Source organism: Pristiophorus japonicus, chromosome 18 (assembly GCF_044704955.1).
Source record: "Pristiophorus japonicus isolate sPriJap1 chromosome 18, sPriJap1.hap1, whole genome shotgun sequence".
Lineage (NCBI taxonomy): Eukaryota > Metazoa > Chordata > Chondrichthyes > Pristiophoridae > Pristiophorus > Pristiophorus japonicus.
In genome coordinates this window covers 114,375,215-114,401,290 of record NC_091994.1, presented here as the reverse complement: position 1 = coordinate 114,401,290, position 26,076 = coordinate 114,375,215, and the positions used below count along the sequence as shown (strand labels likewise).

General features: G+C 50.8%; 1 protein-coding gene across 2 annotated transcripts in view; it reads right to left on the bottom strand.

Annotated features, from left to right (window-relative positions):
• Nucleotides 1-26,076, bottom strand: part of LOC139228991 (solute carrier family 2, facilitated glucose transporter member 1) — a 36,598-nt gene that overhangs the window by 2,956 nt on the left and 7,566 nt on the right. Inside the window, exons 2-8 of one of the 2 annotated variants that reach the window (XM_070860647.1) lie at nt 20,418-20,513; nt 12,577-12,737; nt 8,245-8,485; nt 7,032-7,194; nt 4,086-4,273; nt 2,711-2,815; nt 1,103-1,204 (exon numbers count right to left, since the gene is read on the bottom strand). In XM_070860647.1, the coding sequence (XP_070716748.1) occupies nt 1,103-1,204; nt 2,711-2,815; nt 4,086-4,273; nt 7,032-7,194; nt 8,245-8,485; nt 12,577-12,737; nt 20,418-20,513 (1,056 nt within the window). The remainder of the gene's footprint in view (nt 1-1,102; nt 1,205-2,710; nt 2,816-4,085; nt 4,274-7,031; nt 7,195-8,244; nt 8,486-12,576; nt 12,738-20,417; nt 20,514-26,076) is intronic. The other variant, XM_070860648.1, reaches the window with a different exon arrangement.

The window sequence follows — 26,076 nt, the reverse complement described above, 5'->3', positions numbered from 1 at the left end:
CCAGATTCCCACGGCCCTCTGTGTAAACAATTGCTTCCTGACATCACCCCTGAGTGGCCGGGCTCTAACTTTAACGTGTCCCCCCTTGTTCTGGACTGCCCCCCACCAGAGGAAACAGTCTCTCTCGATCTACCCCATCGAATCCTTTAATCATCTTAAAGACCTCGATTAGATCGCCCCCTTAATCTCCTACACTCGAGGGAACTCCAGCCCAGTCTGTGCGACCTGTCCTCGGGATTTAACCCTTTTAGCCCCAGGGTATCGTTCAGGTGAACATCTTGTCCCAGGAGTGGTGCACAACATCAGAGCAGCACGCTGAATAGACCAATGCACAGCTGCCGTGAGCAACAATGACTTCAGGTCGTGTTAAATAATCTGGGCTGGAATCAACTTTGTTCAACCAAATGCTGCTACTGTAAATATGCACAATATAACTGTTCAACCTGCGTCCCAGCAGCCAAGGAGTCTGTGTACGCTCCCTCACAATGATCACCAAGGAGCAATCACACATTCAATTGGAACATTTTATATCTATTTGTGCTTCTCACTGAATAACTATTTACTGACAGTCTCCCAGCACAGAAGGCCATTCAGCCCATCCTGTCCGTGCCGATTAGTCCCACTCTCCCCGCTCTCTCCCTATAGACCTGAAAATCTATCCTTTTTATGTATATATCCAATTTCCTTTTTGGTATTAAAATGTTGGAAGTATTTCTTATCACAGGTGAGCACTGTGTGTAACAGGACCAAGGAGCTGTATCCTGCAATTAATCATTAGGTTGAAGTAAAACAGGCACAGAAAAATCTCACAGCTTTATTCATGGAAATTCATGGACTTTCAACAGGAGATTAAAAAATTAGATAAAAGTTCTACATAGCCTTTAGAAGGGAGGGTTTGATGGGCTTAATGAGACCTTATTTTGATCTGTACTTTCTGATCTATCTTCCCTGTTATATTGTGAGTTTGGGCTACCAGACCACTGAGCACAAAAGTCATCTGTAATGTTTATCTGTCCCAACATCACGCTCTGTAAATGAAGCAAGTTTATTGAGCAAGTAGTGAGGCTGTGCTGGGGACTGAATTGCTGAACATGTCTCTCACCAGCAGGACGAGTGCGATGGTCATCAGGATGGCGCAGCCTGCCATCCCGGCCAGGCCGATCAGGTGCAGAGTCCGCCGTCCAGCCCGCTCCACCACAAACAGCTGCACAAACAAAGATATCGCATTGGAAACCTCGGCCAAACACTCCATCCCGTCCGCTTCCGCGCGCAGAACCGTGGGCCGGCTGGGAACGCACACCAGAAACCGGAGGCCCCGGGGCTCCCGCCAACTCTGGCCTCTGCCCCCGGCACCATGTTCTCCCGGCAAGCGGCAAATGCCAATCGGACACCCGGGCGACTGAGCAGGACATTGGGGGGGGGGAGAAAACAGAGGGAGCGGGTGGGGGAGGGGAGAATGGGCGGGGGGAGAATGGGCAGGGGAGGGTGGAGAACGGGCGGGGGTGGGGAGAACGAACGGTGGGGGGCAGAGAATGGCCGGGTGGGGGGGGGGGGGAAGAACAGCCGGGGAGGGGGGGGGCGGGGAGAATGGGGGGGGGAGAGAACAGCCGGGGAGGGGGGGGGGGAAGAACAGCCGGGGAGGGGGGGGCGGGGAGAATGGGGGGGGGGAGAGAACAGCCGGGGAGGGGGGGGGGCGGGTGGGGGAGGGGAACAGGCGGGGGCGGGGGAAGAGTGGGTGGGGAAGGGCAGGGAACAGCATCCAGCGGCAGTGGTCCGCAGTAACACTCCTGCTCTCCCCCCACCCCGCCACCGGACGGTAAGTTCAGAAGTAAAGTTCAGCTTTATGGGCTCGGCCTCCGGCCGCCCCTGTAAGGCCCGCTGCTTTAGACGCTGAAGATCCCGAGACCCTGAGTGTTGGCCTGGTCGGGACATGCCCTGCTCAGTCCTGGCGGATTTGCTCACATTAACACATGTAAGGGGCCGAACGCCTGCTCTAGGCGGTGGCCAGTGAAGCCCCTGAACATCGATGTGGCATCGGATGTACTTCAGGCACTCGGGCGCAGGACACAGCACTGTGGGAAACTGGTCCCCATTCTCGCCCCCAAAACAGGCACAGTGCGATCCAATTTTGGCCCCAGAGAATTTTAATTTCCACCCTCTGCCAAAATAAGAGAACACTTGCAACTGCAATACATTTAACTTTCTAATCATCCCCTCCCTGCCCAGAGCAATGTTCTCCCCTCCTCTCTTGAAGGTTGTGACTTGCGTTAGCCTCCAGCTCGATTGGTACCCCCGGGGGCTGGGCCTGCATCTCACAACCCGCTCCGGAGCCAATCTCAGTGCATGGGCCACGGTGGTTGTTGTTGGAGGGCTGGGACAGTGGGATACAATTCTGCCCACGCCCGGAATTGGCATGTGTGAACGACCCGACAGAGATTGCCACATAGCAATGACGATCGGCCATCCTGACTGATCTCGCCTAACTCAGGGCACTGAGGCCAGCTGCAATGGCCATACTGCATCAGCTCACTTTGTGCAGACAACCAATCAAACCCTGGGATCTCGGTCTGTATGACCCAGCTTCACACTGGAAGTGAACCCATCAACTGAACCTTTGAGGAATGATGCTTCACGCTAAAGATTAATTCCTAATTTGACTGCAGTACAGTTGGGGAACTCAAGTGAAAGGATTTCGAGAAGCAATACTTACCGATACGACTGTGAAAGCGGTGTTAACCACACCAGAACCAATCGTGGCATAAACAGGCTGTCCAACTCCGGCTTTTTGAAAAATGTTCGTAGAATAGTAAAAGATCTGCGGAGAAAATGAAATGGGTATTGAGAAAAGACCAACATAAATGATATCTCTAAAAGACATGTTTTCAGAAAGAGTCAGGCACAATTCTGACTGAATCAAGTCACATGAAAGCCAAGATACAGGGACCAGAAGTTCAGTCTATCGTAGGAAGTAATCAAAAGGTGAATTTTGTGACCTTCCCCACCAGGAAGAGCCGATCGGGAGTCCGGGCGCGAAGGTCAGTGGATCGATCGCACGGGAGTTTCACAGACCAGGAGCAATATCGGGAATATTGAGTGCGGAGCTCAGTGGGCTGCAGGATTTCCCATCCATTTTAGGGCGGCCAAGAGCTCAGATTCCCAACATGTGCTGTTAGTCAATGAAACTCCACACGCAATTGTAAAATTTAGGGACACGTTAGTTTGCAACACCTAAAGCTCTGATTGATCCCCTTGGAGGATAAGACACACCCAGCAGTTCCTCTGGAATGTATAATTAGAACCGTCCAGCCCAAGTGCTCAATGACTTTGCAAAGTGTAATTCGAGCCATTCTGACTGCGGACTCCGGACAGGATAGCGCTCACTCTCACGGGTTAAGACCTTCTCCCACCCCCCACCCACCCCCCAACAAGTTCCTGACCTACTCCCCCCTCCCCCCCCGCACCCCAGATGGGGCATTGTGAGTGGGTCACAAATTGTTAACAGGTTTATGAAGTGAATAGTGACAGTGTCGTGACTTCCGGATTTCATCCAGTCTTAGCATCTGGATCACATTCTCATTCTCAACTCCCCTTTTACAACTGGATCATGTCCTTCTGCCATCCCCACTGTGCTCTTTACTACCCCCACACCACCCCCCCCCCCCCCCCACAGCACCAAGTTCCTGACCTCTTCTTCCCCCCTTCCAATCCCCCTTTCACTCCCTTCGATCACCCTCACTCACTCTCTCTCTCCAATCCCCGTCTCTCTCCCTCCCCTGCCGATCTCTCTCCCCTTTCGATCCACCCTTCTCCGAGGCCTTCTCCCACAGAGCTAAACAGATCGCCAGTTCCGGATTTAGGTGCGTGCGCTGAATATCCCTAAACCCAGACCGTGCGCAGCCCCAACAGACCCGCCTGCGTCTCGGACACGCCCGCTGGGGCCGCATATTACAGCCCAATGAGTGGAATTTCTAAAGAGAATGAATTGAGGGGTTTGGTGAGACGGTGGGTCGATGGGATTAAAGTACCAGAAAGGAAGAGGTTTGCTGGGGCTAATAATCACAAAGAGCCCTTGCTCGAACACTCACCGCGTTGATGCCCGACAGTTGCTGGGAGAGCTGCAACACTATGGCGATGGTGATGGGCTGTCGGTACATCGGTGAGCGGAACAGTTCAGGAATGGTGACCTTTTTCTCTCGCATCATCTGCCTGCTCTCCTCTTTCATCTCCTGCAGGTCGCTGCTGACGTCCGTTGTCCCACGAAGCTTCTTCAGAACTAAAAATATTCCAGAGTGTTATTTTAAGAAATATTAATTCACTAACTCAATTAAATTGCAGTCAGCATATTATTTTCTCTCTCCCCCCCAAACTTTCTCCGCTTATTGAATCAACGATTCAATGGAATATTTTCAGCGTGACGCGCGGGGGCGATTACAATGGACAGAAAATCCCGGGATTGGGAACGTGCGATTTCCCAGGAATGCCGGAGTGGATAATCTGCTCCAGAGCTCCGCAGGCACCGATCACACTCCACAATCTCTCCCGCGGCCATTCCTGATTCGCAGCTACAGCGCGAGGGTCAGCTGACTCTTGGACACGGCCAATCATATCCTCAGCTGACACCCACACACGCCCTTCCTGGGCAGGAGCTGTTGGTCAGTGACAAGGAGCAGGAACCCCAGCGGAGTCTTGCTCTCCCTAACTCTCAGACACCGAGGTTCATTGTCAGAGTCGCACTGTGGCCCAAGCCCAGCCTAGGCTCAGGATCAGACTTGGAATTACCCCGGCCTGTACCGCTCAGTGTCTGCACTACTTGGGAGTAACTCCTGACACTTTGGGAAGTCAAAGACAGAGAATCTGGGCAGGAGCCTGGCGAACTGGGAATTGCTGCGTTATCAAGGCGTTCTCTTCCAGATGAGAGTTTAAGCGAAGGCTCGATCCAAGAGATGGATGTTATAAATCCTGTGCCACGATTTGAGGAGCACCATTGACTGTGGCTGCCTGAGCCAACATCTGTCCGTCAATCAAAAGCAAATGAACAGTTAATTGTGTTCTCTGCTGCTTGTGGGACGTTGGTCCCACGTGTGTTTACATTACAGAGAGGCTGCACTTCAACTACCTGCTGGTGGGGAAGTGCTGCCAAGTGCACGGAGGGTGCAGCTAGAGGCTCTAAAAATGCTCCATTCTGATCAGTACATTTCTAATGTGTATCTGTCACAGAACAAACCCAACCGAGCCATATACAATCCATCCTGACAAGGGACCGAGCATTGGGGGCATCAGCTTTGTGTGAGGGAGATAACCATCATTCAGATAGATAGGCACGGTACTTGTACATTGTAAACTCAACACTAGATGGCCCCTCAGTGGGAGTCCACCCATTGTGGAAATGCCACCATCCCTTGTATTACTCTGTGATTCTTTGCAGGATCTGGAAATAAAGTAGCAGCAAGGTGAATGTCTATTGGGACAGAACACATTCTCGACACTTCAAAGGAGAAGGCAACTTTAGTGATGCTTTCAGTGTGAAGCATTTACTCTGCTCCATATCATTTCTTTGGATTCTCCCAGAAACTATCCATTTCCCTGGAGCAGGACCTCCTCTGGCTTCCTCGGCCATGAACAATTCCAGGTTGGTCATTCACAGCTGGCTGTTCAATTAACCTTGGTTGCTCGGTTTGTTAATGGAAACAGTCTTATTTTTAAGGGCGTGTCCAGTGAGTTGTGAACTGTGTTTGAAAAGGGAACTCGATAAACCCTAACCTGTCTGTGAATAGACAATTGTCGCGTGGATCAGTAACTAGGGGTCACTGCACCCCACACGAAGGCGATAATGGCATCAGAGGTTTCTTCAATAAAATACATTGACTTTGGACAATATGGTGGAGACCTCCAACTATGGATCTCTCGGAGAACAATAAGCATTGTGTAATGGGCAAATCCATCATTAAATATCAACTACTAATGTATGGAGTGCCCTGGGACTGCCGCACATTTCCCGTCTAAATTATCCTTACTTCCTCAATCTTGATTTTTGAGTTGTGTGTTTTAGGTCAACATCTATAAAGGCAAATCCTACATCAGCAGGTCAAAAGTTTACATTTGCCTGTCTAGTTCTAATGATTGGTTTCCACCCCATTCCATCACTCACCTCCTCCTCCACTTCTTGCCTCACTCTAGACCACACTCTCCTTTCTCGCCCCACTGCTTTAAACTCCCTTGCATTAGAACGCTGGATGTTCCATGCACCGATTCCCCCTGCAGGCCATGACCCGCATCTCTCCAGCCTCTCCTGTCCTTCAAGACCCAGCCCCTGCTTCTTCCTATGTGCGGACTACCATTTTGCCACTCCCATGTTCCAATCCGTTTTCCCAATTCTGGGATTGAAACTGTTTCCTGCTCCAAGCCTTTCCCGTGGCCCCAAAGCCTCTTGTTCCAGCTAGCTGATCTCTATGACTTTAGCCACATCACAAGTGCCACATCCTACCTGAACCTTCCTCCCTCTGTCCCATTTCTGCTGTCTGATCTTGTGAGCCAACCGTCGCTGGAGACACCGGGCACCCTCAAAGGCACCGGTAATTCCAAGAGGTACTCGCCAACCTCATTTACCTCACACAATCTTAGAATCATCGAATGGTTACAGCACAGAAGGAGACCATTCGGCCCGTCGAGCCCGTGCCGGCTCTCTGCAAGAGCCCTTCAGCCAGTCCCACTCCCAGCCCTTTCCCCGTAGCCCTGTACATTTCTTTCATTCAGGAACATATCCAATTTCCCTTTTGAAAGCCACGATTGAGTCTGCCTCCACCACCCTCTCAGGTCGTGCATTCCAGTTTTTCCTCATGTCGCAACTGTAACATGTTGCCGTGTTTTGTAATTCACCCAGTGACCAATAAGCAAATGAAAATCCATAAATCCTCATTCGTGCAGCGGTTTAAGTAGGTGGGCTCGTTGTATAATTCTGGCAAATAGCATTAAACTAACCCTGAGCAGGTGAGAGATTATCCGCACCATGTGCGTACAGTGCAGAGCCTTACCGCTCTTGGCCTTGCTTTCCTCGTTCCTGTTGATGAGGAGGAAGCGTGGGCTTTTCGGACAGAATGGTAATGTGATGCACTGGATCAGGGCGGGCAGGAAAATAAAGCCAAGTAGCAATGGCCAAAGCGATTCGTTGCCCATGATGGAGTCCAACCCAAAGATCTGCAAATACACAGAGAGATTATTGAAAATCCTTTGTGTCTGAAAAGTTGTAAAGAATGTTAATCTTATTTCATTAGGTCACATCTAAGGATCGTAGAATGTTGGAATTTGAAGAGGTTTAGCCACGGTAGAGAGGTTGGCACAAAGGCTCCCAGTGTGTCGAAGTGCAGTATCTCATTGTTACTCAGTGTCAGCTGTGGCTCAGTGAGCAGCACCCTCGTCTCTGAGTCGGGAGGATGTGGGTTCAAGTCCCACTCCAGGGACTTGAGCACAAAAATCTAGGCTGACACTCCCAATGCAGTACTGAGGGGCAGTGCTGAGGGAGTGCCGCACTGTTGGAGGGGGCAGTACTGAGGGAGCGCTGCACTGTCTTTCAGATGAGACCAAGGCTGTCTGCCCTCTCAGGTAAACATAAAAGATCCCATGGCACTATTTCAAAGAAGAGCAGGGGAGTTATCCCTGGTGTCCTGGGACCAATATTTATCTCTCAATCAACATCACTAAAAACAGATTATCTGGTCATTATGACTGTGGGAGCTTGCTGTGCGCACATTGGCTGCCGCGATTACAACAGTAACTACACTCCAAAATTACTTCATTGGCTGTAAAGCGCTTTGGGATGTCCAGTGGTCATGAAAGGCACTATATAAATGCAAGTCTTTCTCTTTTTGTACACTCATTTTTCAAATATGGAATAAACTATTTTTCAATATTAACCTACAATTGTTAAATATACTTGCTGTGTTTAAAATGATTGTATTAATCCATAAGTGGAAGATGATGCCTGTAGCCAGTTTTGCTGGACGGTTTTCCTAGACTGTCACGGATAATAGGAAATGTGCAATCAGGATATGGGGCTCGGGCGGGAAAGTGGAGTTGAGGTGGAAGATCGGCCATGATCTATTGAATGGCGGAGCAGGGTAGAGGGGCCGAATGGCTGACTCCTGCTGCTAATTCCTGTGCTGTGACGGAGCCGGAGTTCCAGCCTGAGTCTGTTGTGAGTGACTCAATGCCACTGCAGACAGTAAGGATTGAGTGACAATAACTCACCTGTGCAATGAGAATCCCAATCACAATTCCCAGCTGATGGAGGGTTCCCAGAGCTCCTCTCAAGGCCGTGGGAGCTATCTCGCCGACATACATGGGAACAAAGCCCGTGGACAAGCCTGAGTAGAGGCCAATAATGAACCGTCCCAATATCAGCATCTCATAGGAGCGTGCCAGTTTGGAGAATCCCATCAGCGCTGCTGCGATGAACGCCAGTGAATTGACCATCAGCATCGAATTCCGCCTGGTGTGAAGTTAAACAGTCAGGTCTCAGTCTTTAAGCAGGAGGTGTAAATAATTAGTATTTATCCGATAGAAAAAAATGGTTCTCAGTGTTCGAAATTGCCTTTAACTGGAAGGTACATTCTGCACTGTTTTCACACATTATTTTACGATATCCTCCACAACCCTGTTTCATTGTTCAGTAGATATCCATACTCAAGTGTGACTAACTTTATAATTTATAAATGACCAGTTTATGTGGGGGGCGGTACGGAGGGAGGGAGGTGGGGGGGGAGCACGGGAAACCTGGGAGTTTTAACTCCACGGTGTTGTGACACTATGGACAGGTTCCCCGCCCAGAGTGAGAGGCTGATTGTCCAGAGTCAGTGTCCGCTGTGGCTCAGTGGGAAGCACTCTCGCCTCTGAGTCAGAAGGTTGTGGGTTCAAGTCCCACTGCAGAGATTTGAGCACAAAATATAAGCTGACACTCCCAGTGCAGTGCTGAGGGAGTGCCGCACTGTCGGAGGGGCAGTACTGAGGGAGTGCCGCACTGTCGGAGGGGCAGTACTGAGGGAGCGCCGCACTGTCGGAGGGGCAGTACTGAGGGAGTGCCGCACTGTCGGAGGGGCAGTAGTGAGGGAGCGCCGCACTGTCGGAGGGGCAGTACTGAGGGAGCACTGCACTGTCGGAGGGGCAGTACTGAGGGTGCGCCGCACTGTCGGAGGGGCAGTACTGAGGGAGCGCCGCACTGTCGGAGGGGCAGTACTGAGGGAGCGCTGCACTGTCGGAGGGGCAGTGCTGAGGGAACGCCACACTGTCGGAGGTGCTGTCTTTTGGATGAGACGTTAAACCGAGGCCCCGTCTGCTCTCTCAGGCGGACGTAAAACATCCCAGGCACTCTTTCGAAGAAGAGCAGGGGAGTTCACCCCGGTGTCCTGGGCCAATATGTATCCCTCAATCAACGTCACTGAAACAGATTATCTGGTCATTGTTACATTGCTATTTGTGGGAGCTAGCTGTGAGCAAATTGGCTGCCGCATTTCCCACATTTATAATCGAGAAGCCGGCTTCCAGTCGGGAGCTGAGCACTGGACAAGAGGCTGAAGCAGGTGGATAGGTGCAGGTCTGGTCCGGAGTGGTGGATCTGATCCAGGATGGGGGTATATCATCAAGTGTTGGGTGGGGGGGAAGCACTCCTGCTCCCCCTGGCCCACATGGGTTTCTCCCCGAGGCTGGTCTCACCTCTCCGCCGCTACTGGGAATCCTGAGCCCCGGGACCACAGCCGGCCACAGTTACACGGCAACAGCTCCAGGAGCATCGCTCAATTCCAGCCCTACATCATCCCCCACAGCACTGGAGAAATTGAGAATTCTCGAATCGATCCCGACATGTATCACAACAAGATGGGCCTCCATTTCTCATGACCCTGTATTTGAAATGCTCTGAGGAGTCACGTGTCCAGATAAGCAGTTCATGAGATTCACTGCAAGCAATCAGCTTTTAAACAAGGCAAGATACCAAGAAAGACTCAAATGTTGAAGACTACTGCTTCATGTTGAATAGTCGAGCGAGAGATCGTGAGCGTTACAGCAGGGGGAAACCAAATCCATGATTGATCAGCGGCTTCCTGTGACGGAATGTTGCATCAGTCTGAGTCACCAATTTACATTTAAGGTGAAGGAAAACTCCGCTGAGAGGGATGACTTTCATCATTTCCTCATTTCTCTGTTTTATTCAGATGATATAACATTATTTCATGCACAGCTTGAAATAAATGAGCCCGAGGAGGAATGAATTCCTCACGCTGAGCTGGAGTTACCCAAGCATCATCCCCATTGGGGCCAGCACTGTCTCTGGAATCGCAATATTACATTCCTTCTGCCTTATTTGTGACTGATTGTTTTGGGTTCCTTTTCTTTCGTGCAGCTTTTGATAAATGGCCTTGGGAGCAGGTGAACATTCTGTGAGAAGGACATTCAGTCATATCTCCGTGTCCACCATTTTGAAGAAGAGGAACATTGGGATTACTCCCGATACCCAGTGCCCAGTCTGTCTGGGAATCCCGCAGTCTGGAGAGCTTTGCTGTGCCGATGACGGGATCTATTCATTACCAGGAGTTGCCGAACGATCAGGCCCAGCTCCATTTACCAAAGCTAATGCTGTTGTATCACTTTCTTCAACTCGATGCTGAAAACTGGTGCAACGCTTAGCTGCTTCATGAGGTTTGGCCCTGCGCAGCACGGTAAGGATCGGTCAGCTGGCAGATGAGATGCCCGTCCACGTAACCACTTCTTGCTTGAGTCTGTTCCACATGGCCTGGTCAGACAGCCAACTTTGTGCTTCGTATTCTTCTTACATTGGATTACACGGGATATACAGCACAGAATCAGGCCATTCGGCCCAACCAGTCCATGCCGGTGTTTATGCTCCACTCGAGCCTCCTCCCATCTTTCCTCATCTAAATCTATCACCATAACCCTCTATTTCCTTCTCCCCCATTGGCTTGTCCAACCTCCCCTTAAATACATCGATACTATTCGCCTCGACCCCTCCCTGTGGCAGCGAGTTCCACATTCTCACCACTCTCTGGGTAAAGAAGTTTCTCCTGAATTCCCCATTGGGTTTCTGGGTGATGATCTTCTATTGATGGCCTCTAGTTATACTCTTCCCCACAAGTGGAAACATTCTCTCTGTATCCACTATCAAAACTTTTCATCATTTTAAAGATCTCAATTAGATCACCCGTCAGCCTTCTCTTTTCAAGAGAAAAAAGAGACCCAGCCTGTTCACCCTTTCCTGATATATAAACCCTCGCATTTCTGGTATCATCCTTGTAAATCTTCTCTGCACCCTCTCCAGTGCCTCTATATCCTTTTTTATAATATGGCGACCAGAACTGTACGCCGTGTGGTCTAACCGAGGTCCGATACAGGTTTAACATAACTTCCCTACTTTTCAATTCTATCCCTCGAGAAATAAACCCCACTGCTTGGTTTGCTTTTTAATGACCTTGTTTACTTTTAGTGATTTGTGTATTTATACTCCCAGATCCCTTTGCTCCTCGACCCCATTTAGATTCTTATTTTCCAAGTAATGTGACCTCCCTATTTTTCTTACCAAAATGCAAGAGCTCACATTTATCTGCGTACCAACTGTTGGATGTAGATGGGTGATGGTCAGCCATGTCCTTTGGTTCTATAACGTGAACAGAACCATTGGTCAATGTTAAACTGACTGAAGAATCAACCAGTGACCCTGGGGAAGTGTGCAACAGTCGTGGGGCTGGTTCCTTTGATTCTCAGCCGTGGTGGAGACTGAAGTTATTGATCAGGAGAGTTGGGCGAGGGAACATTGAAGGGCAGATGGCAAATGTCTGACACTGGTATTTGAAAGGTAGGGGAAGGGGGAACCAGCAGTAGATATGGAGCAATCAACTGGTTCTTGAGAAGAACTTTGTAATGTACGCAGCTGTGAGTATGCTCACAGGTTGGTAGAGCTGTTCCATTGTGAGTGGCTTAGCCAGCCATGTGCTGTTCACAAGACTCAATAAAACCCCAGCCAGTTGGGTTCGGGGGATCCACGATGGGGCAGCTGGTTGTGAGCCTGGTGGATGAACCGGTAATGTGTAGTGTGATAAACTTTTGCTAATAAACCAACTAGTTCTTAATAGCAATGTGTTGCTATGAATTCTTAAGCAATCAACCCATGAAGCAAATTCTTAAAGACTTCTATCCCAAGGACTTTAAATGGATTTGTTTCTGAATGCTCCAACTTGTGCTTGGAATAGAATGCACTGCTGTCCCCAGCTATGCCACAGTCCCACGAAACGTGATCATGGGTACAGCCTCATGTGCTGCCTGTTTGTTGAGAGGAACTCCGAAGTCGCTGGTATATCTGGATTGCCAGAGTTGCAGCACCAGTGAGGGGGTAACAGGTTGGCCTTCTGTAAAAATGCAAAAGCTGAAGTTGTTGAACGACTGTTTCCCCTTGAGCTGTGTGATATCGTAAAATACTGGGTCAACGTCACACACCGCGATATTGCACAGTGTATTAGTGAGTGAATGAGGCACTTGCATAGACTAGAAATAAATATGTTGCATATCAAATATTACCTTCCAAACCGGTTGACGAACAATCCGACTGAAAATGATCCGAACATGCCCCCCACGGAGAAGATGGCCACCGCCAGAGACCAGAGTGTGGTGAGCGTTGAGGAATGAATGGGTTCATCGTAACGCTGCAACCAAGTGTTGTTGATAAAGCTTTCAATAACCTAAGAAAGAAATCAGCAACACTGAGCAAACTGTGTGATATTACAGATGAACCGTAGTTAAACTAGAGGTGATCCAAAACTCGGCTACCCGTGTCTAACTGTCACCAAGTCCCGCTCACCCATCACCCCCTGTGCTCGCTGCCCCGTGTCCTAACTCGCACCGAGTCCCACTCACCCATCACCCCCTGTGCTCACTGACCCCGTGTCCTAACTCTCACCCAGTCCCGCTCACCCATCACCCCCTGTGCTCACTGACCCCGTGTCCTAACTCGCACCCAGTCCCGCTCACCCATCACCCCCTGTGCTCACTGCCCCGTGTCCTAACTCGCACCCAGTCCCACTCACCCATCACCCCCTGTGCTCACTGCCCCGTGTCCTAACTCGTACCCAGTCCCGCTCACCCATCACCCCCTGTGCTCACTGACCCCGTGTCCTAACTCGCACCCAGTCCCGCTCACCCATCACCCCCTGTGCTCACTGCCCCGTGTCCTAACTCGTACCCAGTCCCGCTCACCCATCACCCCCTGTGCTCACTGACCCCGTGTCCTAACTCGCACCCAGTCCCGCTCACCCATCACCCCCTGTGCTCACTGCCCCGTGTCCTAACTCGCACCCAGTCCCACTCACCCATCACCCCCTGTGCTCGCTGCCCCGTGTCCTAACTCGCACCCAGTCCCGCTCACCCATCACCCCCTGTGCTCGCTGCCCCGTGTCCTAACTCGCACCGAGTCCCACTCACCCATCACCCCCTGTGCTCGCTGCCCCGTGTCCTAACTCACACCGAGTCCCACTCACCCATCACCCCCTGTGCTCACTGACCCCGTATCCTAACTCTCACCCAGTCCCGCTCACCCATCACCCCCTGTGCTCACTGACCCCGTGTCCTAACTCGCACCCAGTCCCGCTCACCCATCACCCCCTGTGCTTGCTGCCCCGTGTCCTAACTCTCACCAAGTCCCGCTCACCCATCACCCCCTGTGCTCGCTGACCGACATTGGCTTCCGGTTAAGCAATGCCTCAATTTTAAATTTCTCATCCTTGTTTTCAAATCCTTCCGTGGCCTCGCCCCTCCCTATCTCTGTAATCTCCTCCAGCCCCACAACCCCCCGAGATCTCTGCGCTCCTCTAATTCTGCCTCCTGAGCATCCCTGATTATAATCGCTCAACCATCGGTGGCCGTGCCTTCTGTTGCCTGGGCCCCAAGCTCTGGAACTCCCTCCCTAAACCTCTCCACCTCTCCACCTCTTTCCTCCTTCAAGATGCTCACACCCATTTCACCACATCAGCAAATCTCGTCTTTGAAGTCACAGAGAGACAATGTTGAGTATTTGATTACCTTGAACCTTAAATGAATTTCCCTGATTCATTGTGGCTTTTGGTCGCCTGCATTAATTTCTACTTGTGCAGCTTGGTGTCAAATGTTTTATCGCACAACACTCCTGTGAAGCGCCCTGGGACGTTTCACTATGTTAAAGGCGCTATATAAATGCAAGTTTTTCTTGGTACCAAGACCTTTCGGAGCGCTGCTTTTGAAATACGTAATAAATAGTAAAATCCGAATGCTGATAATTATGACGTTTGTTGACTAATATTACAGCTTTTCCTTTTGTTTGGGGGAGAAAAGTCTAGTTTAAAAAAAAATTATTTGAAATCGCCACAAAATGATGGCGTTCCTGACCCAGTGTCATGTGGTCACTAGGTGGCAGGAGCAAGCCGTTTGCTGAGAATAAGCCTCGGTCTTTGTCAAGGTGGAGTTTTGTGGACACTTTCACGTTGTATCTGCTTGTGTTGACATAACTTGAGGTTGCTTTGGAGAAAAGGTCACAGCGAAGGTTATCATCCTGGTCTGGTCCTTGTTACCATCTGGGCCTGAAACTGCCTCTCGAGTGGAACACAGACTCTGGCATCATATCAGACTCCGACTGAATGCCACAGATATCGGCAGTTAGATACCAATATTTACTGGCTTATCCGCCACCTCGCACCCATTTCACCACACCAGCTAATCTCACCTTTGAAGTCACAGAGAGATAATGTTGAGTATTTGATTACCGCGCCTTGAAGCTTAAATGAATTTCGCTGATTCATTGCGGTCTCGTTTGGGCATTAGCATCTTTCTCTCGAGTTTAAGAAACTTTGTGTGAACCGAACGGTTTTCATTCTTTAGATAATACAAAGTGACGGTGATCTTTGGCTGGAGGCAACACAGTCTGATCACTCGCCCTTGCACTTGCCTCATCACAGACTCTGCACCCATGATTTATAAAATCTAAATATTAACACATAGCAAAATTAAAGTAATTAATCCCAGTGTGCATGGAATTGAACAATAAAAGTTTGGAGTTTTGCTTTCAGTTATACACAAAACATCATGTGTGGAGTGTGTTCCGAATGTTATCACTGTCCAGTGGCCAGAGATGTACGTATTTCAGGAGTAGCCATCAGATCTGATTATCTTTGCTGGCTATCGGCTCACCATGGCTGTGTAGAGTTTCTTGGGGCAATGTTTGAACAGATATTTACTCATTAATTTTAAACCCATTAAAATGGTGTACAGGGGATTTTAACATGAGAGCATTAAGATGTTTGCTACCAGACTAAGTGAGGTATCAGGAACAAAGTGGATTTTTTACTTTATTCATTGACAGGATGTGGGTGTCGCTGGCAAGGCCGGCATTTATTGCCCATCCCTAATTGCCCCTTGAGAAGGTGGTGGTGAGCCGCCTTCTTGAACCGCTGCAGTCCGTGTGGTGAAGGTGCTCCCACAGTGCTGACTTTGCCGTAGCAGTTTGGTACAACGGAGTGTCTCGCTGGGCCATGTCAGAGGGCAGTTAATGGTCAATCATTGCTGTGGGTCTGGAGTCACCTATCGGCCAGACCGGGTAAGGACGGCAGATTTCCTTCCCTCACGGACATTAGTGAACCAGATGGGTTTTTACGACAATCCAGTAGTTTCATGGTCACTGTTACTAATACTAGCTTTTTAATTCCAGATTTTTTTTTAATTACCTGAATTTAAATTCCCCAGCTGCCATGGTGGGATCCTCCCTCTCTGGGGAAAAACAAATGGTATCCCCACCCATCATTCACATGACTTTTCCCAAAGAGACCTACTTTGACAAGATTTTCTTAAATGTCAAGGTCTCAATTGTTTACCTGGGACGGGCGAGAGGATGAATGGCACTCCACATCCACCAATGGGACAGGGGCTTGAATCCTGCCCAGGTATGTGGGTTGAAAGCCTCTCTTTATTGACTGCCTGCATGGCTTGCAATGAAAACCGGTTTGGGCAGACCCAGTTAATGCTGGCAGGTCACAATTTGGCAATCGCACCTAAGATACAGTCAGCAAGATTGCACCAACTGAGAGAGATCTCCACAGGTGAGGGGGCGGGGCTGTTCCACAGGTGAGGGGGCGGGGCTGTTCCACAGGTGAGGGCGGGGCTGTTCCACAGGTGAGGGCGGGGCTGTTCCACAGGTGAGAGGGAGGGGGGGCCTGTTCCACAGGTGAGAGGGAGGGGAGCCTGTTCCACAGGTGAGAGGGAGGGGGGCCTGTTCCACAGGTGAGAGGGAGGGGGGCCTGTTCCACAGGTGAGAGGGAGGGGGGCCTGTTCCACAGGTGAGAGGGAGGGGGGGCTGTTCCACAGGTGAGAGAGAGGGGGGGCTGTTCCACAGGTGAGAGGGAGGGGGGCCTGTTCCACAGGTGAGAGGGAGGGGGGCCTGTTCCACAGGTGAGAGGGAGGGGGGGCTGTTCCACAGGTGAGAGAGAGGGGAGCCTGTTCCACAGGTGAGAGAGAGGGGGGCCTGTTCCACAGGTGAGAGGGAGGGAGGGCTGTTCCACAGGTGAGAGGGAGGGGGGGCTGTTCCACAGGTGAGAGAGAGGGGGGCCTGTTCCACAGGTGAGGCATGAGACTGGGGAGAGGGAGCATTTACTCTGCGTTGGGAAACGCTATAGCGGTGGTGGTTGGACATTGTGCTAACTGCAGTAGCTGATGCCAACGTTCCATAGACCACTGCACATCTCGACACGATGGCCATTGGAGCTGATATTGTGGGTTCGAGTCCCACTCCAGGGACTTCAGCACTAAAATCTAGGCCGACACTCCAGCGCAGTGCTGAGGGAGCACTGCACTGTCGGAGGCGCCGTCTTTCGGATGAGACATTAAACCGAGGCCCCGTCTGCTCTCTCAGGTGGATGTAAAAGATCCCATGGCACTTTTTCGAAGAAGAGCAGGGGAGTTCTCTCCAGTGTCCTGGGGCCAATATTTATCCCTCAATCAACATAACAACAACAGATTATCTGGTCATTAACACATTGCTGGTTGTGGGAGCTTGCTGTGCGCATATTGGCTGCTGCGTTTCCCAAGTTACAACAGTGACTGCACTCCAAAAGTATTTCATTGACTGTAAAGCGTTTTGAGACGTCCGGTGGTCGTGAAAGGCGCTATATAAATGCAAGTCTTGTTACTTCTCTATTGCTACAAGTTTGACTCCTGTGGTCAGCAATGCGCCAGTGGGCAGGTGGACCTGTCAATACACAGGTCCATAAATTACATGTGTGCAGGGGTGATCTGACCAACCCAAGAACACCGCCTGGTCAGTGCAAGGCCAAGGCCGAGTCTCCTTCATGCTGCCAAGTTCGACAGTAACACATTTTTAATTTCACTTTCATGACTTGTGTCAGCTTCTAGTTTTCCTGTTTCCGAGCCAGAATTCGAAGCCCTGGTTTCGGTGCAACACTCTGTTTCACCGAGTAATTCTGCTTTTGACAGCCAGTAGGCTAGTAACAGACCGAGATCGTGCAAACTCAGAAGAACTACGGCCGTGTTTGAAGAAAGACTTTGGCACCAACCTCAGCGATTAATAAAAAGCCGAGAATATAGTTTTAATAAGTATTTCCTCTTCAAAGCACTAGCATTCTTCATCGCCTTTAAATCAGATGTAGGAAGGATTGGTGACATAACAATAAACAAGCTGAAAAAACAGCTTCATACGTTTAATATTGCTACGATCTCGAAGCTTGTCTCTCCACAGCTGACTGCACCAGATGCCAGATGTAGTGAGGCCCTGCTCCCTGTGCAACACCAGACCCGATCGATCAATCATCAATCACCCGATCCGCAGCACACTGTGCACCCACTCAAAACAGCAGCTTTATTCAGGGAGAGGAATAAATGATACCCATTTGCACTAGTTCCTTCAACAAACCACATAACTAAAAACATCTATGTTCCCAAATATTGTATTTCCAATGGCTTCAAGCTGATGTGAAGATGGGTGTTAGCAGAAACTAATTCACTCAAACTATATTTTTAAAATGGTACAATTGTGTTTGAGAGGACTTCCCTGCGAGCTCTGGGTGAGAACTTCCCCATCCAGGAATACCCTTTCTATTCACCACCTACTGTAATGTATTTGCTTCATGAATTCTTAAGCAAAGAACTCATAAAGAGAACTAGTTGGTTTATTAGCAAAGGTTTAACAATCACGCTACACAATACCAGTTCATCCACCAGGCTCACAACCACCTGCCTCATCATGGATCCCCCGAACCCAACTGGCCGGGGTTTTATTGAGTCTTGTGAACATCACGTGACTGGCTAAGCCACTCACAATGCAACAGCTCTACAGGCCGGTGAGCATGCTCACACGTGCGTACATTATACCGGCCGGTCTTTGGTTATCACGGACACACCACTCTCATTGCCAGAACTACCCTTCAGTGAGTGACTGCACCAGCACACTGAGCCCTATAACCAGGGCGCCCTAGGCTATGCTGAATTATCTGAGCCCGGCTGCAGTGAGGTCCACAGATGGCTCGTGCAGTTGTGAGAGAACATAAGTACAAAAGAAATAGGAGCAGGAGTAGGCCACCTGGCCCCTCGAGCCTGCTCCGCCATTTAATAAGATCATGGCTGATCTGATCATGGACTCAGCTCCACTTCCCTGCTCGCTTCCCATAACCCCTTATCGTTTAAGAAACTGTTTATTTCTGTCTTAAATTTATTCAATGTCCCAGCTTCCACAGCTCTCTGAAGCAGCGAATTCCACAGATCCACAACCCTCTGAGAGAAGAAATTCCTCCTCATCTCAGTTTTAAATGGGCGGCCCCTTATTCTAAGATCATGCCCTCTAGTTCTAGTCTCCCCCATCAGTGGAAACATCCTCTCTGCATCCACCTTGTCAAGCCGCCTCATAATCTTATACGTTTCGATAAGATCACCTCTCATTCTTCTGAATTCCAATGAGTAAAGGCCCAACCTACTCAACCTTCCCTCATAAGTCAACCCCCTCATCCCCAGAATCAACCAAGTGAACCTTCTCTGAACTGCCTCCAAAGCAAGTATATCCTTTCGTAAATGTGGAAACCAAAACCGTACGCAGTATTCCAGGTGTGGCCTCACCAATACCCTGTACAGCTGTAACAAGACTTCCCTGCTTTTATACTCCATCACCTTTGCAATAAAGGCAAGATTCCATTGGCCTTCCTGATCACTTGCTGTACCTGTATATTATCCTTTTGTGTTTCATGCACAAGTACCCCCAGGTCCCGCTGTACTGCAGCACTCTGCAATCTTTCTCCATTTAAATAATAATTTGCTCTTTGATTTTTTTTCTGCCAAAGTGCACGACCTCACACTTTCCAGCATTACACTCCATCTGCCAAATTCTTGCCCACTCACTTAGCCTGTCTATGTCTTCCTGCAGACTCTTTATGTCCTCCTCACACATTGCCCTTCCTCCCATCTTTGTATCATCAGCAAACTTGGCTATGTTACACTCAGTACCCCCTTCCAAGTCATTAATATAGATTGTAAATAGTTGGGGTCCCAGCACTGATCCCTACGGCACCCCACTCATTACTGATTGCCAACCAGAGAATGAACCATTTATCCCGACTCTCTGTTTTCTGTTAGTTAGTCAATCCTCTATCCATGCTAATATATTACCCCCAACCCCGTGAGCTTTTATCTTGCACAGTAACCTTTTGTGGGGCACCTTGTCAAATGCCTTCTGGAAGTTCAAATACACCACATCCACTGGTTCCCCTTTATCCACCCTGTTCGTTACATCCTCAAAGAACTCCAGCAAATTTGTCAAACATGACTTCCCCTTCATAAACCCATGCTGACTCTGCCTGACCGAATTTTGCTTTTCCAAATGTCCTGCTATTGCTTCTTTAATAATGGACTCCAACATTTTCCCAGCCACAGACGTTAGGCTAACTGCTCTATAGGATGTCCTTGATCGCTCCCCACTGTCCCCTGTGGGGAAAGGAATGCCGCTGAGCATGGCAGCGGATGATGCCATCCCACTGCCAATCAGCCTGCTGGCACTCGCTGTGTGACCTCACACTTCGGGAATGGTCGCTTGAGCAAGGTACTGCGGGGCCGCGGGCTGTAACCCTGCGAGCATCCGAGGGAAAGATATTCACCGCGGTAATTCAGTCCAGGTACTACAACTATTACACTGGTTGCAGAATAAAACAAGCCATCACATGAGGATGAATTCTCAAACTTTTTCTTCTATTCTACATTCAAACTGAAGAATTCATATTTAAATCCTATTAACATTTATTACCATAATATATGCCGAGTGAATTGAAAGTCTCAATCTTTGCCACAAAGTGCACAATCCTATTATGAAGCCAAGTGAGTCTTAAAATGAATTTTACATTTACCTTCTGTGGAGCATTGATGACCCCGGTGTTGTATCCAAACTGCACAGACCCCAGCACTGCCGTGCTAACTGCAAATATTAGCCTTCCAGTAACTTTCTGAAACAAATTTAAAAGAAAAAGAAAAAAATCACATTCTGTACTTTGTGTACCAATGTAAACATATAACTGGTGTGAACAAGACATGGAGAAACTTAGGAACAAGTTTCACAATAAAACTTTTCCTGGAGGCAGATTGCAGAAATGTAATGGTTGGTCCGTGAACAGATACTTGTTTGTTCCTTCCTTCCATCTGTTCTTTATTCCTTGCAATTAAAAGATGGCCAAAATATTAAATAATTATTTTGCTTCAGTATTTACCAGGGAGATAGAACAGGTGGACATGACATTGGATGGTGAGATTAATGAGATAAGTACATTTAAAATAAAAAGAGGGGATATATGAAATAAACTAATCAAAGAGGATAAAACCCCTGCATCCACACATTTTAAAAGAATCTCGGGATGATAGCAGGGGCATTACTACACATATTTAATAATTCGTTAGAACACAATGTAGTGGCAGAGGGCTGGTGGAAAGCTAATGTAATATCTATATTTAAGAACGGGGATAGAACCTGTCCAGGGAATTATCGACTAGTCAGTTTAACATCGGTGGTAGGAAAAATAATGGAATCCCTGCTAAAGGAGAGAATAGAAGAACATCTAGAAACCAACAATGTAATAATGGATAGTCAGCATGGATTTCAAAAGAGAAAGTCTCGCTTGACCAACCTCATTGAATGTTTTGAAGAAGAAACAGAGAGAGTAGACAAGGGTAATGCAGTAAATATAATTTATCTAGATTTTCAAAAGGCCTTCGATAAGGTATCCCATAATAGACTGATGATCAAGGTCAGAGAATGCAGAGTCAGGGGACAAGTAGCAGAATGGATCGCTAGCTGGCTTCATGACAGAAAGCAGAGAGTGGGGGTAAAGGGCAGTTATTCAGAGGGGCAGAAGGTGGGTAGTGGTGTTCCACAAGGAGCAGTGTTGGGACCACTGCTGTTCACAATCTATATTAACGATTTAGACTTTGGAATCAAAAACACAATTTCAAAATTTGCAGATGACACCAAATTGGGGGTTAGTTAATACCGAGGAGGACTGCAACAAATTACAGGAGGATATTCATAAACTTACAGAATGCACATATAATTGGCAAATGAAGTTCAACACCGATAAATGTGAGGTATTACATTTTGGGAGGAAGAATAGGGAGGTCACTTATTACTTGGAGGGTGAGAGTCTGGGTGGGGGAGAGGAACAAAGGGATCTCGGATACAAATACACAAATCACTGAAAGTTGCGACACAGGTCAGTAAGGCCATAAAAAAGCAAACCAAGAACTAGGGTTTATTTCTAGAGGTGCAGAATTGAAAAGTAGGGAAGTTATGCTAAACCTGTATTAAACCTTGGTTAGACCACACTTTGGGCCTGAATTTGGTCAAAGCCAAGTTCCGCCCGTTTTTCAGCAGTCCTCGGGCAGTGAGTGATTTCTTATGGCCCGGTACCACTGGGGCCGAGTGGGCAGGAGATTCATCCTGTGACGGGGGCGGGGGCCGGGAGCGGAGTGACGGAGGCGGAGTGACGGGGGGGGAGGCGGAGTGACGCGGCGGAGTGACGGGGGGGAAGGCGGAGTGACGGGGGCGGAGTGACGGGGGCGGAGTGACGGGGGGGGAGGCGGAGTGACGGAGGCGGAGTGACGGGGCGGAGTGACGGGGGGGAAGGCGGAGTGACGGGAGCAGAGGCGGAGTGACGGGGCGGAGTGACGGGGGGGAAGGCGGAGTGACGGGGCGGAGTGACGGAGGCGGAGTGACGGGGCGGAGGCGGAGTGACGGGAGCAGAGGCGGAGTGACGGGGCGGAGTGACGGGGGGGAAGGCGGAGTGACGGGGCGGAGTGACGGGGGGGGAGGCGGAGTGACGGGGCGGAGTGACGGGGGGGAGGCGGAGTGACGGGGCGGAGTGACGGGGGGGGAGGCGGAGTGACGCGGCGGAGTGACGGGGGGGAAGGCGGAGTGACGGGGGCGGAGTGACGGGGGCGGAGTGACGGGAGAAGAGGCGGAGTGACGGGGGGGAGGCGGAGTGACGGGGGCGGAGTGACGGGAGCAGAGGCGGAGTGACGGGGCGGAGGCGGAGTGACGGGGGCGGAGGCGGAGTGACGGGGCGGAGTGACGGCGGAGTGACTGGAGCGGAGGCAGAGTGACGGGGGCGGAGGTGGAGTGACGGGGCAGAGGCAGAGTGACGGGGGCGGAGTGACGGGGCGGAGGCGGAGTGACGGGGGCGGAGGCGGAGTGACGGGGCGGAGGCGGAGTGACGGGGGCGGAGGTGGAGTGACGGAGGCGGAGTGACGGGGGCGGAGTGACGGGGCGGAGGCGGAGTGACGGGGGCGGAGTGACGGGGCGGAGGCGGAGTGACGGGGCAGAGGCGGAGTGACGTGGGCGGAGTGATGGGGCGGAGGTGGAGTGACGGGGGCGGAGGCGGAGTGACGGGGGCGGAGGTGGAGTGACGGGGGCGGAGGCGGAGTGACGGGGGCGGAGTGGCGGAGGTGGAGTGACGGGGGCGGAGGCGGAGTGACGGGGGCGGAGTGACGGGGGCGGAGTGACGGGGGCGGAGGTGGAGTGACGGGGGCGGAGTGACGGGGGCGGAGTGACGGGGGCAGAGGCGGAGTGACGGGGCGGAGTGATGGGGCGGAGGCGGAGTGACGGGGGCGGAGGCGGAGTGACGGGGGCGGAGTGACGGGGGCGGGGGGGGCGGAGTGACGGGGGCGGAGTGACGGGGGCGGAGTGACGGAGGCGGAGTGACGGGGGCGGAGGTGGAGTGACGGGGGCGGAGTGACGGGGGCGGAGTGACTGGGGCGGAGGTGGAGTGACGGGGGCGGAGAGCAGCGGGTGGCCTTTCGACTCGGGAATCATTGGCTCCCGAGTTGTGCGCACGACTATCCAGCTCCACCCCCCGAGAAGCACCGACGAGAGGTCGGGGACTGCCGGCCCGAGATCACTGTGGGGGGGAGAGATCACTGGGGGCGGGGTGTGGGGGGGGAGAGATGGCTGTGGGAGGGGTGAGACTGGGGGGGTGAGAGAGACTGGCGCGGGGGAAGAGACAAACCTGTCAGCTCTGTGTAAATATCACCCATTAAGATTCACTTAAAAGCACGGTCTGCAGTTCCGGCAATATGCCATGAACCTTGCACTGGTGGACACTATATGGGCGGTTCTATTTGGGCGGGCGGTATACATACCGCCTGGCGTTATGTCACTCATCAAACTTCCGCTGGGCGGTAGGTCGATGAATTTCAGGCCCTTAGAGTACTGCATTCAGTTCTGGTTGCCATATTATAAAAACGATATAGAAGCACTGGAGAGGGTGTAGAGAAGGTTTACAAGGATGGTACCAGAAATGCGAGGGTATACATATCAGGAAAGGATGAACAGGCTGGGTCTCTTTTCTCTTGGAAAAAGGCTGAGGGGTGATCTATTAGAGGTCTTTAAAATGATGAAAGGTTTTGATCGAGTGGATACAGAGAGAATGTTTCCACTTGTGGGGAAGAGCATAACTAGAGGCCATCAATATAAGATAGTCACCAAGAAATCCAATGGGGAATTCAGGAGAAACTTCTTTACCCAGAGAGCGGTGAGAATGTGGAACTCGCTGCCACAGGGAGGGGTCGAGGCGAATAGTATCGATGTATTTAAGAGGAGGTTGGACAAGCCAATGGGGGAGAAGGGAATAGAGGGTTATGGTGATAGATTTAGATGAGGAAAGACGGGAGGAGGCTCGAGTGGAGCATAAACACCGGCATGGACTGGTTGGGCCGAATGGCCTGTTTCTGGGCCATATATCCCGTGTAATCCAATGTAAAAAGCAATTCATAATGTTATATATTATTAAAGTTTCTCCTGTTTTCAGTTTACACTCAAGCAGGAACATTATTTTTGTGGAGTAAGCTGGGTACTGTCAACAACTGGCCCTTCCCGAGCAAAATCCCAACTTTGCTGCAACCTCACACCTTCATCGTTTGTCGGCCAAAGTCTGCTTTGCATCTTTCAGTCCACTTCATTAGCAGAACAATTTCTCATTTGTTGCCATTTAAAGGTTAGCTTCCCAGCCGCTGGTCACATTGCTTCTAATCCCCTCACTGCAGCTCAGCAAGATTCTGGGAATGGGGACAGTCAGTGCTGTTTGCACTTGTCGAAATCCCAGCCGCTGTTGTCAGCGCAGACACTAAGCAGCTTTATTTACTTCCCCAGAACACAAAGCATGGAATTGATTGAAAAGCACATCAGATTAAAACCCACTCGATAAACTCGCACAGTTGTGCAACTAATGAATGCACTCCCTCCACTATCCTCCTAAAAATGTCAAACAAGTAAAATCAGAATGTAAAATCCTTTCCTTTTAAGTAAAGTAATAAGATTACTTTACTGAAGATTCTATTTCAACACAAAACTAAACATGCATCATTTTTGAAGCGTAGCTGGAATTATCAGCATCCAATTAAGGCGCTCCCCTAATTGGATATCGTTGTCAGCCAAGGTTCAGTGGGTAGCATTCTTGTCTCTGAGTCATGGGATTGTGGGTTCAAGTCCCACTCCAGAGACTTGAGCATTAAAAGCTAGGCTGAGGGAGCGCCGCACTGTCGGAGGGGCAGTGCTGAGGGAGCGCCACACTGTCGGAGGGGCAGTGCTGAGGGAGCGCCGCACTGTCGGAGGGGCAGTGCTGAGGGAGCGCCGCACTGTCGGAGGGGCAGTGCTGAGGGAGCGCCGCACTGATGGAGGGGCAGTGCTGAGGGACTGCTGCACTGTCGGAGGGGCAGTGCTGAGGGAGCGCCGCACTGTCGGAGGGGCAGTGCTGAGGGAGCGCCGCACTGTCGGAGGGGCAGTGCTGAGGGAGCGCCGCACTGTCGGAGGGGCAGTGCTGAGGGAGCGCCGCACTGATGGAGGGGCAGTGCTGAGGGACTGCTGCACTGACGGAGGGGCAGTGCTGAGGGAGCGCCGCACTGTCGGAGGGGCAGTGCTGAGGGAGTGCTGCACTGACAGAGGGGCAGTGCTGAGGGAGTGCTGCACTGACGGAGGGGCAGTGCTGAGGGACTGCTGCACTGACGGAGGGGCAGTGCTGAGGGAGTGCTGCACTGTCGGAGGGGCAGTGCTGAGGGAGCGCCGCACTGTCGGAGGGGCAGTGCTGAGGGAGCGCCGCACTGACGGAGTGGCAGTGCTGAGGGAGTGCTGCACTGACAGAGGGGCAGTGCTGAGGGAGCGCCGCACTGACGGAGTGGCAGTGCTGAGGGAGTGCTGCACTGACGGAGTGGCAGTGCTGAGGGAGTGCTGCACTGACAGAGGGGCAGTGCTGAGGGAGTGCCGCACTGTCGGAGGGGCAGTGCTGAGGGAGTGCCGCACTGTCGGAGGGGCAGTGCTGAGGGAGTGCTGCACCGTCAGCAGGTGCCATCTTTCAGATGAGACATTAAACTGAGGCTCCGTCTGCTCTCTCAGGTGGCTGGAAAAGATCCCATGGCACTATTTCGAAGAAGAGCAGGGGAGTTATTCCCGAGTTCTGACGAAGGGTCATCGACCCGAAACGTTAACTCTGTTTCTCTCTCCACAGATGCTGCTTGACCTGCTGAGAT